This window comes from Papaver somniferum, chromosome 8, assembly GCF_003573695.1.
Source record: "Papaver somniferum cultivar HN1 chromosome 8, ASM357369v1, whole genome shotgun sequence".
Classification (NCBI taxonomy): domain Eukaryota; kingdom Viridiplantae; phylum Streptophyta; class Magnoliopsida; order Ranunculales; family Papaveraceae; genus Papaver; species Papaver somniferum.
In genome coordinates, this window is record NC_039365.1 from 102,798,238 (window position 1) to 102,812,416 (window position 14,179).

Here is a 14,179-nt window from a genome sequence, read left to right on the forward strand (position 1 = left end):
TATCTTCTTCATCCGGTATCCGATTGGCACGTTCGAGTAGTCCATTTCGCATAAATTTTAGAGATCTATCTAGTGATGCTAGTTTCGTATCTAGTTCGTTGTTACATTAATTACTATCAATTAACGTTCATGTTAATTTAATCGAGTTATTATCGGCTAATTCTACACTTGACCGGTCTATTAGCATTGACGAACTTGAGGGTTCTTACAGATGTCTTACTTGATGACATTTAATATTCTCATTAGGTACAAGAAGGGATAAACAAACAATTTGTAAGATATGTAATTTCGACCTCCAGTTCGAGCATTAATGGTGGCAACGAGAATTCAGCCAATTGTTCCTCAAGAGTATGCAGAGTCATACGCATCCATCAAAGACTTCAAGAAAGTGTTAGAAGGTGTAAAGAGTGGTTTGAAAAGAGAGTATGAACTCTGAGATGGATTTTTATACAAAGGTCAGTTGCTTTGTATACCAGGAGATAGAGATCGTTTACAGTGGTTGGGAGAGGTGCACACTTCCCGAGTTGCTGGACACTTTGGGATGAATAAAACTCTACTTAGCCTCAGGCGCTATGTATTTTGGCCAAAGATGCAAGATGATGTGGCTAAGTTAGTTCGAGGGTGTAAGTTGTGTAGCACTTCTAAGCCTTCTAACAGAAAACGTGGATTATATCTACCATTACCAGTACCATCAAGACCTTGGGAGAGTATCTCTATGGATTTTCTTGGTGGGTTACCAAAGACTAAGTCTGGTTATGATTACTTGTTCGTTGTGGTTGATCGATTCAGCAATATGATCGCATTAATTCCATGTACAAAGACGGTAATGGGAGCTGGTGCAGCAAAGATCTTCTTTGAGCATGTGTGGAAGCCTTTTGGGTTACCTCCTTCGATTATTTCTGATAGGGATAGTCGATTCCTTAGTCACTTTTGGGATTCTTTATGGAAGATGATGGACACTAGGTTGAAGAAGAGTACATCTTTTCATCCACAAACAGACGGACAAACAGAAGTGGTCAATAGGACTACGGTTCACATGTTAAAGGGATATAATTCCAAGCACCCTAAAACTCTGGTTGAGAGTTTACCATTTCTACAATTTGCTTTCAATAGAGCAGTTCATAGTTCTTCGGGAAAATCTCCTTTCGAGACGTGATATGGTTACCTACCACCTAATCCTTTCGATCTAGTATTTGCTAGTGACACCTCAATAGTGGGAAAGGAAAGAAGTGAATGGAAAAAGGCACAAAAGTTCTTGGAGAAGATGTCTCGGATTCATGCAACTATTGAAGCACAATTAAAGAAGTCACAAGCCAAATACAAAGCAAAGCATGACAAGCATCTTGTGCCTTGTAATTTCGGTGTTGGTGACTTGGTATGGTTAAAATTAGGTAAGGAACGACTGAAGGGGGAAGGTAAGAAGTTGAAGCCATTGAGGTATGGACCGTTTCGTATTCTCGATCAGATTGGTGACAATGCCTTTCGTCTAGATCTTTTACCTTATTAGGAATGTACTCGGTTATAAATGTCGAATACTTGAAGGTGTTTGAGCCACCATTACTAGATGATGACGGTGATGACACTATGATCTTACCACGAGTATAAGACTTATGGTTTGATAGAGAGGAAGCACTCAAGGAAGACTGGGTATTGGAGTGAAGAGTGACTAAAACACGACAAGGAGAGAAAGAAGCTTTTCTAATTGGATGCAAAGGTCAAGTTCCTAGCAAGTCCAAATGGTTTAACAAGGAAAAAAGGACTCTCGAGTTCCTTAACCTTCATTTTTAACTCTAACAGGAGTTCAAGTTCTTAAAAGAGGGACCCATGATACGGGTGTATCCGTACTCCTTTAGGTAACTTAGTTAACCTCAAGCTAAGTTGAGGGAAGAATCCTATTTTAGGAAGGAATCCTTGTTTAGGCAGAGTTCCTAGTTAGGGAAGAGTTTTGTTTTAGGCGATACTCTTAGTTTAGGAAATAGATTCCTAACAGAAGTCCTTGGTCAGTTGAGTACGATGAAGGCTATAAATAGAGGGCTTTGGCTAATAGCTAAGGATATATACTAGATACAGAAAACCTAGAGAACGCTTGGAACGATACTTGTGCAAGCTTAGCAAACAGTTTAAGGTTGATCCACTGTTTAGAGAGATTGTGATCGTAACAAATAGATAATTTTAATCGTTTTCTTGTTCATAATCTAGAGAAGATATTTTTCTTTGAATTACTTTCTTGTGTCTCTGTTTTCTAAGTGTTTTCGTCTATTATTATTCTGAATTCCGCCTCTATAATAATAGCTACCAAGGTAAAGGGATCAAACGTATCAGTACATATCACACAAAAATGGTTACATTAAAGGTGATAGAACAAAACACATTTAAGCAAAGTTCTTTTATTCTCATCATCTTACGAAGAACAACAAGATTGATATTCCGAAGATACAGTCATGTGAAAGTGTTGCTGATACATTCACCAAAGCACTGCTAATAGCCTTTTTCTCAAAGCTTGTTCATGGCATCGGAATGAGACAACTTTATCACCAAAAGGATTAATGTAAAATTCGGGGAAGTATCCACATTTTGAAGATCCTTGTAAGTATTGTACTTTATCGCGTTGTACTCTTTTTCCTTTAAAAGGTCCTTTTTCCTATTGGGTTTCCTTTATCAATGTTTTAATGAGGCAACTAGCTCGTGCCCAACTTTGTTCTAAGTTTTGTTATTTTACTTTGTTTCCTTTTTTCCGGTTTTTTGGGTTTTTCCAAGCCAGGTGTTTTTAACAAGACATTGTTAAAATACTAGATGTCCAAAGGGAAGTGTTATAATATACATGGGATATGGTGGCTATCCACTTAGCGTCGTTAGTTGCACCAAACAACTCGTATCAGCTATTTAGTATTAATAAGCTACTTGTTGGATGAAATAACACCTAGAGCTAGTAATTGTTGAACTGCAAAGTTTACATGTAATTTGGTGGTATTATTGCTGCATAAATTTATAAATGTGGTGTGATATCTAACATTTGGCGGTGTCGATAAGCTAGTCCTCAAAACCTATATAAATAGCCCCTTCAGATAATGTATTTTTGGTAGCCTAATTTCATAAGTGAATAACAAACTCTTTTCTCGCTTGCTATCTATTTTGAGTTTGTTAATTAATTAATATTCATTTTAATTACTGCTAATATTATTTTAGAAACGTAATAAATTATTTAATTTACTCAGTGAAAGCATTTTTAGATTTTATGTATTTTTGGTTGGGCTCATTTTCCAAATTTTAGCTTATTTTGTTAACAATAAGTCTACATTTACCGTGATTTTTTCACGATGAAATCCCCGCAAGATACAAAAAATGGTAGGGCCCACTGAAAAACAAAAACCCATCCTATTTTTTCTCCTGGTGGGGTCCCCGGGGCTGTGAGTGTCGGTGAATTCTCGGTGTGGGTAGCATCAGTGTTCTGTTAAAGGTTTTTCCAAAGTTCTATATATATTTTATTTCATAAATAGATAGCAGGTAGTAACTCAAAAAAAAAAAAAAAAAAAGGACAACAGATATTTGAAATTTGAAATTCTTAAACAAACTTGGTTTTGAATCTGATCATTATTTAATATGTTATTAGCATATCCGCAATATTCTGCTGTAATCCTGATGAGTTCAAGAATGTTTGTACACCTGCAATCTTTTGAGATTCATCGATTATAAACCAAATTGGAAGCACGTTAATTATGAGCTAGCTTAAGTGCTTAACTCAATTTGTTTATTTTATAATTTTTCAAAAATCTAATTTTGGAAATCATTAGATAATCGGCAGATTGGGACTCATGGACGACTATTCCTATTTAAACAAAATTGGTCGACGCGTGTTAGTAGAATTTTGAAGGTTTAATTATAAGTTTCATCTCTTTTTCCAGCTATTATTTCAAGTTTCTTCACAAATGGTTTGGCAGGTCTGAGCGTCAACGTGATATCAGAGTTGGCGCAGTATGGGACCGGATACAAGACTGAGCCTGGCATGAGGGCGATATGGCTTATTGGTGAAACTCCATCTCAATTGTAGCCTACCATTAAACTCGTTTATTTTGAGATATGGTTTGGGAAGGAGTTTGTTGCCCAACGCGCACCCATGTACTAAAGTCAAATCTATAGCTAATATTCTCTTCGTTTCTAAATAACAGGCTGGTTTGTGTGTTAACTTGCAACCAAACCAGCCTATTTTTTAAAAATAGAGGAGGTAACTCTGCTGTTAAATTATAAATCTGGTCAATCAGTGCTACATCCAAATTTTTAGATTATGTCTATTTGGAGGAATTATTTTTGTGAGATATTCGTCCGTCCAACTTATATATGCTGAGAAGTGATTTTTGATTGTCCAACTAGATAGGCAGAGTTTCCACTCCAATGTTACTTTTGTCATATATATCCTTAATAATGTTGCATGAATATCATCAAAAATAATTTAACAAGTCTAGTTATTTTTTAAAATTTATTCAAATAAAATTAATTTATAAATTAAAGATAAACTAGGAAAAATAATACCTTCATATTTCCTTAATCTAAGATATTTGAAATTTTCGCATATATAACTTGGACGTAGGGAGTATTAGCTTTTCAATTTTCCTCTCACAAAGAAAACGATCCGCTGAAATTGGATTTTTTTCCCACCATCCTGACACGAAGTTACGGTGTGATGATGATTGTATTCAATTAATCCACACCCTAGAAACCACTTTTTGTTTCTTATGCAGTTGAAAATTTTCAATGAGAACAAAATCAAAATGGTATTTCGTTTGTAATATTGAAAAACAACTAACAGGTGTACGTATCAGATTTTAGAATTGCAAGCCGGCGAGAATGCTAAGCGCTTACATGCTTAAACATATTTTTTTCGAAATACGGAGTTGAGCTCATCAACTATTCTGAATTTTATCGTGCAAGTCAGTACTATTACTAACCAGTTTTTCTTCCATCTCGAGTGATTTATTAATAGCCAGATCATCACATTTTTTTCTCTCTCTTTCGATATATATATATAAAAGATAGGCAGGTAAAAAAGGAAGTGCAGTACATGGAACTGATGCAAAATAGCCTTAATTGATCAACAGAGCTAGAATAGCTAATAGTATTTTAGAGCTGATTAATTAACAATGGAGAGATTAGGGTTCGGGATGAGTTTGTTGATCAGTATGATGATTATTGTGAAATCAGTTGATGGACAGGGGTACGGAGGTGATACATGGAACAGTGCACATGCAACATTTTATGGGGACGAAAGTGGCCAAGCTGCAGACATGGGTATGCTTCTCTTATTTTTTTGCATGTTTTCTCGGATACCAGTAGCTATGATGCCAAAGGTGTATCCTAGAGTATAAAAGCAGCTCTGTTCTTCACAAGGCAAGAACAGAAATTATCTTTGCAGAAAATTTGGCTTGTTAAAAATTATTGTTCGAGATCAAATGCAATTTTCTTCACAAGCTTGCTTCCTATTGTTTTCTCTTTGATTGCAATAATCATGGCACTGATATACTGGCCCCCTCCTTGTTTTTCATTTCTTTTTCTGCAGGAGGGGCCTGTGGGTATGGGAATTGGATTGCAAGCAATTATGGGACGGATACTGCAGCTCTGAGCACAACATTGTACAACAATGGCTTTGCTTGTGGATCTTGTTTTCAAATTCAATGTGTTGATTCTAAATATTGCAATGTATACTCGCCAATCACCACAGTGACCGCCACAAACCTTTGCCCACCAAACTGGTCCAAAGACTCCAATGCCGGGGGTTGGTGCAACCCACCTAGGACTCATTTCGACATGTCTAAACCCGCCTTCATGAAAATTGCCAATTATGTTGGTGGTATTGTTCCTGTTAACTATCGTAGGTAGGATATATAGTACTTATAAACCAAACTTTCTTTTTTCCTTTTTGAGCAATGAGATCCAAATGCACTGGGATGTTTTGCCCGCCATGTTCGTTATCATATTTCAAAACTGGCCAGTTGAGTCCCAGGCTGGGCTGAGCTAAATAGTCAGAGACCCATGGGCTCAATATCTTCTTTTCTTTTTCTCAGATAGCAATATTTTTCATTTTTCTATTAAAGTTAAAAGTGCTCATTATGTCTATGCAGAGTTCCATGCAAGAGGGATGGAGGGCTAAGGTTTTCATTCCAAGGGAATGGTTATTGGCTATTGGTGTATGTGATGAATGTTGGAGGAAGTGGAGATATTGCAAGCATGTCTGTTAAAGGAAGCCAAAGTAATGAATGGATAAGCATGAGCCACAACTGGGGTGCTTCTTATCAAGCTTTTTCAACGCTAAAAGGACAGTCTCTCTCCTTCAAGATCACCAGTTATACAACAAAGCAAACTGTCATAGCAATCGATGTAGCACCATCTACCTGGACTACTGGTGTTACTTATCAATGTAACAAAAAATTTCATTAGCTACTTAGTTGGCTAGGCTATTGTGTTCATTTATGGTTTCCTAATTAATATACTGTGTTTGTTAATCTGTCTCTCTTTCTCTCATGGAGAGTTGTATGCTCTTTCTCTGTATAGATCTCCCAATGGACACTAGGCCACAGTTGTTTACTGGATATTGTTGTAGTTTGCTTCACAGAAACATTTGTACCACCTTGCATTACTAATGAGGAACAGGTACAGTCCTTCTGTCCTATGTACCAAGCAATAAACTGGAGAATGGTCTCCAGAGGGTAACCAAAAGACCTCCCTCTTATTTCTATTTTCTCTCCTGGGAAACTTGAAAAGGCCAACTATTTCCTGTTGATTAGTCATCAATAAATTCAATCAAACATCAAGTGCATTTTATATTACATTTGAGAATCCACTCTAAAGTAAACACTTTTGTGGTTTGATGTTGTCTTACCATGAAAGACAAATCAAGGTTGAGAATGGAATTTTCCAACATGAACAACACTATGGTCCATACTGATGAAAAAGAATGCCATTTGAAAATTTACCTTGGGGGTTCATCTACAGCAATCATCATTACTCATCTCCACTTCCCACATCCAACCAATATTTTTCCAAACCTAGACCCTTCCTCAAAGTTGACAATTTTTAAGGTCTTTGATTCATCAGCAAGTTACCAGTAACAGTGGAAGGTGGGACACACAATCCATTCATCGCCTATGATCCTAGAATACCCATAGCACTTCAGCTACAAAGAAAAAGCAATAATGGACTGCTCATCTAAGCTGCACAAGGGAAAACCTCATCTCTAGGAACATCTCATCTTTGGGAACATATTCCAATAACCATAAGAGAAAGATAAAGCGGTTTCCTTTTACTCGCTACTCCAGTCGACTGAAATCCTAGATAATAGCCTCCTTGTATGGGGGGTTAATGTAAAAAGGCATAAATCTTCCTGGTTGAACTAAAGCACTCCTTTTGCAGGCGACCGTGCATTTTCCTCTGCATAATTATGGTAATCGTAATATGTGGTTCGGGATTAAAAAGAAAACAAAATACTTCATTGAATTCTCATAAATACTAATTATTTGATTGGATCAGTTACAAGTACAAGCATAGAACATGGACAAACAATCCATGTGGTACAGAGAGGAAAAAACCAGCACCAAAGATCAATCAGACACGAAAACATGAACGGTCAGACCCAGGGGGAATGCAGGAGCAAAGCATGGAGAACGGAGCTTCTGCACATTGCTCCAACTTCCGATAATAGTTTTCCTGATTGTTTTCTGTTTTCTTTGGTGCAAACTGAAAAATGGAAAAAGAGAGAGGTATAAAAAAAATGAAACATTTTGGTGGTAAATTAACAATTCAGAACTTTGAATGGTCTGTCATGATTTTGGCATAGCTAGTAGAGACTCGAAACCTCCCATGTGGGATTCCTATTTTAAGGCTTATTCTTTGGAAGCGTGCAATTCTTTCCAAATGAATTCAAGAACTTTTCCCATTACAGACAATGACGCAAGTACAAGAAAAAGAGAGTTAGATGATACTGTAGTAGAGTAGTGGTCCTATTACTTGTGCAACACTACTGCACTGTAAGAATCCTAAAGAAGCCATAACTAATTTGTCAACTCTCCAGCAGTAATAAAACCAACCATGTATTCATATTACCACCTCCATCGCATGCCTATAAATGCTTCACTTCTGCCTATTTCGGTTTTTATATCCTAAACCTTCTTCTCACTTGGTCCTTTGCGTGGAAAAATACAAGAAGCAGGTATCTCCTATTTCAGTTTGTATATCCTAAACCTTCTTCTCACTTGATCATTTGCGTGGAAAAATACAAGAAGAAGGTATTTCTCTCCCATTATCTCTATTTTTCCTCTCATATTTTCATGTGAACACAAAAGCTAGTGTGTGTCACCATAATCGTGATAATTCTTGTTAACCTAATGATAATAGACTTTTTTTTAAAAACTCCCTTACTTACTACTCTAAGTTCAGACAACAAGAAGCCACCTCATAAATGCAGAATTGATTCAAGGTCTCTTAGCTTTGCCCGAACATGAACAAAAAAACACCTTCTAAAACAAAGGGCGCCATCTAATTGCTTTTTAACGTTTCAGATGTACATGTACATGCTGCATAAGATCACACGTAAAGTGATTTGAAAAAACAAGGGTTTGGTTCTTCAATTAGTATCGAATGGAAAGCTCACTTACCTTTAGGAGTTGATTCTACTAAAGCTGGTTGAAGTCCAGACGGTCTCCGCTGGATTCCATATATCCGGCTTTAAAGTTTTCCGAGCCTTAGATCTTGTCACTGATAGGTATTATAAAATATATAAGTATCCACACAATTAAGAAAAACATAAAACAGTCACGTAGTAGAGAACTCACTAATCACCTTTTTTGACTAACTATCTCCAAATAACTGAAATGGTTAAAGTAATCATGCAAATACCAGAAATTAAATTTAGAGCTATATATCCGTACCTTATAAATTGTATATAACATATATTAATTACAGAGTAATTTTTCTTCCTTATCTTGCTGCAGTAAACCAGGAGTAAACAAAAATGTTTACGCTGAAAAAGAAATCTTCTTTGTTGCTGATTACCATGGCGATATTATCAATGATCCTCGAGTTAGAGGCAACGAAATCAATGACATATATAGTCCACATGGACAAGGAAAAAGTTGATGCTTTGGATCAAATGCTTGGAGATGGCAAGAGATGGTATGAAACAGTAATTGATTCTATTGGTGATAGTGACGCTGATGATGAAGAGCCACAAACACATCTACTAGAACCTCCCCAGCTCTTATACGTTTACAAAAACACCGTCTCGGGATTTGCTGCCAAGCTTTCGCCCAAACAAGTTGAAACTCTAAACAAAGTCGACGGGTTCCTTTCTGCAACTCCTGACGACATGTTCAGCCTCCACACTACCCACACTCCTCAGTTTTTAGGTCTTCAAAATGGCAAAGGACTGTGGCAGGCTCCTAATTTGGCGTCAGATGTCATTGTTGGAATAATCGACACCGGAATATGGCCTGAACACGTCAGCTTCAGCGATGCGGGAGCCAAGTACATGTCTCCTACACCTGCTCGTTGGAAGGGGCACTGTGAAAATGGACCCAAGTTCTCGTCTTCGAATTGCAATAAGAAGCTAATTGGTGCAAGATCCTTCTTTAAAGGATATGAAGCTGCGGCTGGAAGAATCAATGAGACAACTGATTATCGATCACCGAGAGACTCAGCAGGGCATGGAACCCACACTGCATCGACTGCCGCTGGTAATATAGTAACGGGTGCCAACCTCTTTGGAATGGCTAAAGGAGCAGCTGGCGGAATGAGATACACGGGGAGAATTGCTGCTTATAAAGTTTGTTGGCAAACTGGCTGTGCAAGCTCTGATATACTAGCTGCTATGGATCAAGCTGTTTCTGACGGGGTTGATGTGCTTTCTCTCTCTTTAGGTGGAATTTCAAAGCCTTACTACAGTGATAACATGGCTATAGCAGCATTAGGGGCTATCCAGAAGGGTGTTTTCGTCTCATGTTCAGCAGGGAATTCAGGCCCATTTGCATCAACTGTAGCTAATACTGCACCTTGGATTATGACGGTCGCTGCAAGCTACTTGGACCGAAGTTTTCCAACCACGGTGAAGCTAGGTAATGGACAAGTTTTCAAAGGTTCATCTCTTTATCATGGTATTCGATCGACCAAAAGTTTGCCCCTTGTTTATGGAAAGGCCGCACCTAATCGCACTGACCAAGATGCTAGGTACTGCATCAGTGGTTCCTTGAATCCCGAACTGGTCAAAGGAAAGATTGTTGTCTGCCAGCGAGGCATAAACTCTCGCACTGGTAAAGGTGAGCAAGTAGAGATGGCAGGAGGAATGGGCATGCTTCTACTGAACTCAGAAGACGAAGGAGAAGAGCTTTTCGCAGACCCCCACATCTTACCAGCAACTTCATTAGGTGTGCTAGCTGCAAATGCCATTAAAAAATACGTGAATGTAACAAAGAAACCAATGGCTTCAATAACTTTTGAGGGAACAGTATATGGTTCTCCAGCGCCAATAATTGCGGCATTCTCTTCAAGGGGACCTAGCCCCATTGCACCTGAGGTAATAAAGCCCGACGTGACAGCACCAGGCATGAATATCTTAGCAGCATGGCCACCCACGGTGAGTCCAACCCGACTAATGAGTGACAAAAGGAGTGTCGAGTTTAACATAATTTCAGGTACATCTATGTCCTGTCCTCATGTTAGCGGTGTAGCGGCCCTTCTCAAGTCAGTGCACCCAAACTGGTCGCCTGCAGCAATCAAGTCCGCCTTGATGACGACCTCTTACACCCTAAACAACAAAAGACGTCCCATTGCGGACGCCAAAAATCTTAGTAACTCCGAACCAGCAAGTCCTTATGCTTTTGGGTCTGGACATGTAAACCCTGAAAAAGCTTCAGATCCTGGGTTAGTCTACGATATCACCATCTCGGATTACCTGAAGTATATCTGCACTCTTAACTACACCTCTTCTCAGATTGCTCTATTAGCTCGGAGAAGATACATTTGCCCAACAAATGGACTTACTCAGGCAGGCGACTTGAACTACCCTTCTTTCGCTCTAAATTTCGTACGTGGCACCACAAATTCTACCATAACGTATATGAGAACTGTGACTAATGTTGGGAAACCCAACAGTAATTATAGAGTGCAAGTCAGCCAGCCGGATGGAGTTATGATTAATGTTAGACCAAAGAAATTAAAGTTTAAGAAGGTTGGACAGAAGCTTAGTTACAAGGTGAGCTTCATGACTACAACAACACTCACCGCTTCTTCTTTCGGATCGCTGGTCTGGGTGTCAGGAAAATATTCAGTTCGAAGTCCTATAGCAATAAACTGGCTGTAATATATAAACAATTATACAAAATCTAGCACTAATTATCGGTTGGTCTATTCCCCGTAGTGACCAAAAGGTACAAATAGATCCCAAACCAGAAAGTAACAAAATGATTAATGACCAGACTTTTGAGCAAAAGCCCATACAAAGTATCTATACTATGACTTTGTAATCGAAGAAAACTTTATGAAATAAGATGGGATCAGCAGAGATGTTACATCATCTGTAGTTAGTAGTTACTTATTTTCGAACATTATTGATTCAGGTCTTCTTCATGGTTTTCAAAATAGTTCTCGAACAATATTGAAAAAGAATACCGACTTCCGTTTATCTGCTCACACAGAGATGACCTAAGCACTTAGATGTCATTCTTCTCCCAAAGAATTGCTAATACTAAAATACTTAATATCTTAACCAACATTTTGAGACTGTTAAAAAAAAAACAATTGATTTTCATGGATGTGGGAAGTTACAAAGTTTTACTACTCACCTAAGATTTACTTGTCTATTAAGCTCAAGCAAGATGAAGAAATCAATTATCAATAAACACCAAACACATTCACACAAATTATTAAAGATGGTAGAAACCCAATTATTAATGATTTAAAGTTTCAAAAACCACTTGACGACATTAATTTGATCAAGGTTCGTATGCACTAATTTAATAATATAACTCCATCAATCAATTATCAAGATATTCAACAGAGATAAATAGTAATCTGAAAACATTCAAAACTTACCCATCTAATGATTCCCCATTCCACAGCTTTTCATGCCAGTGAACAACAATAAAACCCTAATGTCATTAGAGTAAAAAGCTAGATTATTTTCCAATTTTGTCCCATTGGAGTGGGGGAGAATTTGAAAACGTAAATATGGGCCTAGCCAAAAACGAGGAACTAAGCCTTTTCGTGCCAATCCGTATTTTAGCGAGTGGACACCCAATCGGTTTCTCGGCGGATTGGGTCCCGGTGAATTTTTGGAACCGGTCGTTTTACGGGTTAGATGGATTTAAATATCACCCGTCTGTTGGACACCCATTGCGGAGGGGTGTATTGGTGTTATACCAAATATGAAGGATAAGCTAGAGTGTGAACAAGGTACCTACATTTAGAAGCCAGAGAAGTAACCAGGGTAAGAATGAGAGAGAGGGACAAAGTTGAGGATACTATGGACTCAACATGCATGATCATTAATCTTATTTTGTCGGTGGTTATTGTACACAGTATTAATATTAGTTTTTTGTCATTATATTCTGAAATCCGCCGATTCACCCAGTTCATTTGTTTATCCGTGGTATTTTACCCGCTAGGTAATGGATTGGACGTGGGTGCATTTCTAATATTCGTCATTTTAATGGATTGGATACATAAATCCGTACTCACCCACCTGACTCGTTGCTCACCTCTAGGTGGGGAATCTAGAAATGAGAGCCAAAGATATTTTTTTGTTTTTCACTCAACTGATTGAGGATCTGTACCGCAATAGCTGAACAGGTTGTCATGCTAGTCTACCAGAAAGCTTCATGAGGACCAGATAAGGGAGACGAAGCGGATAGGAGGTTGATTATTATGTCGTAAGCTGCGCAAGCTAACTCTACCTTCCATGTCAAATTCTGCAGAATTGCGTTATCGGTGATTCGGATTCGAGACCTTCTGGAACACATCAAACCTGTGAGGAATATGGGTGACCAGCTGGGCTAGCTACCCGTTTTTTTTTTTAGTTGTTCTTCAAAATTATAAGCCATCCAAAATATACCAAAAAATTGGCTCGCCTCATTTTTTCCAACATGACGTATCGTATGAAAATATCACCCCAGACAGTTGTCCGTGGGTTTCATCTCACGATGATATAGCTGAGTTTTACATCGGCTCGCCAACCCTATCACAGTTTTTCTTTTTATCTTGGACGAAAACAATTTCTCTTTTTATTATCTTGGCCGAAAAAAAGCAGACAACTATAGAAGGAGTTAGCGAAGTTGACTATATTAAGCACGTTGGAGTTTGTGAGAAAGCGAATTCGAGAAACTTCTGACTCGTTATCTCGGTGTTAACTCACTATTATCATCTTCATCAATCCAGCAAAAAATCTTCACTTTTGATTTGTAATCATCTTATTTTCTCTTATCAATCATCTTTTAACTATCTTACAAGCTTTTATTTGATCTCTAATGTCCACTTTTGGACCTTTTTTCAAGACCTAATTAGAAGCATGTTGTGGTTCCTGGAGACTTATATAGTAGTTTTGCCTATCTGTCTCGCCTTTACTATCATACCTTTTGATTATTTCTCCTTTAGATTCTCTGATATATCCAGTTCTTCGAAGATTTTCTGTGTAGATCATTTATTCACTTTCTGCAACTCATCACCTAGGTTTTCTTAACTTATTATTTTACTTGCACGTGTGCGGAAACCAGACAACAAGCCGCCTTAGCTATCTTTGATTTCTCTATCCTAACCCATCTTTTCAAGTTTCGTCCAAGTGTACAACATTCACTAGGCTAATCTTCGACAAGATGAAATTTTTAACCAGGTTTGTCTTCCTTTATCATCTTCTCTCATCAAGATATATTTCTTTCAAAAATATCTATTCTCATATGGAGAACCAAGTTTCGGAGGTCCAACAAGTTACGGAAAGAACATCTCTTTCTAAGAGACTAAGAGCTCTAAAACAACCCATCTTATCAATAGAAGATTTGATACAAGGATCCACTCTATGGAAACTCAACTTCTTAGGAAAAGTGTACTCATGCAAAGATTATACAGTTGCCGAATTAGAAAAAGAACTCAAGAAACTCTAGATCAAAAGTAAAGACATATATATCAAAAAAGAAGAGGAAGAAAACTT

General features: G+C 37.8%; 2 protein-coding genes and 1 long non-coding RNA gene across 3 annotated transcripts; 2 read left to right on the forward strand and 1 right to left on the reverse strand.

Annotated features, from left to right (window-relative positions):
• Positions 1-5,155: 5,155 nt before the first annotated feature.
• LOC113302530 (expansin-A18-like) lies at positions 5,156-6,545 on the forward strand. Its single transcript, XM_026551448.1, has 3 exons — positions 5,156-5,283; positions 5,552-5,867; positions 6,114-6,545. Exons 1-3 carry the CDS (start codon positions 5,157-5,159, stop codon positions 6,427-6,429), a joined length of 759 nt encoding a protein of 252 aa, XP_026407233.1. The 5' UTR covers position 5,156; the 3' UTR covers positions 6,430-6,545.
• Positions 6,546-7,456: 911 nt separating this feature from the next.
• On the reverse strand, positions 7,457-9,162 carry LOC113302380. Its single transcript, XR_003336828.1, has 3 exons — positions 8,916-9,162; positions 8,643-8,742; positions 7,457-7,725 (listed from the first exon to the last, which is right to left on the reverse strand). It is a non-coding gene; the product is annotated as an uncharacterized LOC113302380 (long non-coding RNA).
• Positions 7,814-11,571, forward strand: LOC113302379 (subtilisin-like protease SBT1.1). Its single transcript, XM_026551289.1, has 2 exons — positions 7,814-8,273; positions 8,979-11,571. Exon 2 carries the CDS (start codon positions 8,999-9,001, stop codon positions 11,339-11,341), a length of 2,343 nt encoding a protein of 780 aa, XP_026407074.1. The 5' UTR covers positions 7,814-8,273; positions 8,979-8,998; the 3' UTR covers positions 11,342-11,571.
• The last annotated feature ends 2,608 nt before the right edge of the window (positions 11,572-14,179 follow it).

Bases quoted from the DNA above. Each gene is read 5' to 3' on its own strand.
- LOC113302530 (XM_026551448.1), top strand. From the start codon at position 5,157: ATGAGTTTGTTGATCAGTATGATGATTATTGTGAAATCAGTTGATGGA. The intron at 5,284-5,551 runs GTATGCTTCTCT...CTTTTTCTGCAG, and splicing joins TGGCCAAGCTGCAGACATGG to GAGGGGCCTGTGGGTATGGG. The intron at 5,868-6,113 runs GTAGGATATATA...ATGTCTATGCAG, and splicing joins GTTCCTGTTAACTATCGTAG to AGTTCCATGCAAGAGGGATG.
- LOC113302379 (XM_026551289.1), top strand. From the start codon at position 8,999: ATGTTTACGCTGAAAAAGAAATCTTCTTTGTTGCTGATTACCATGGCG.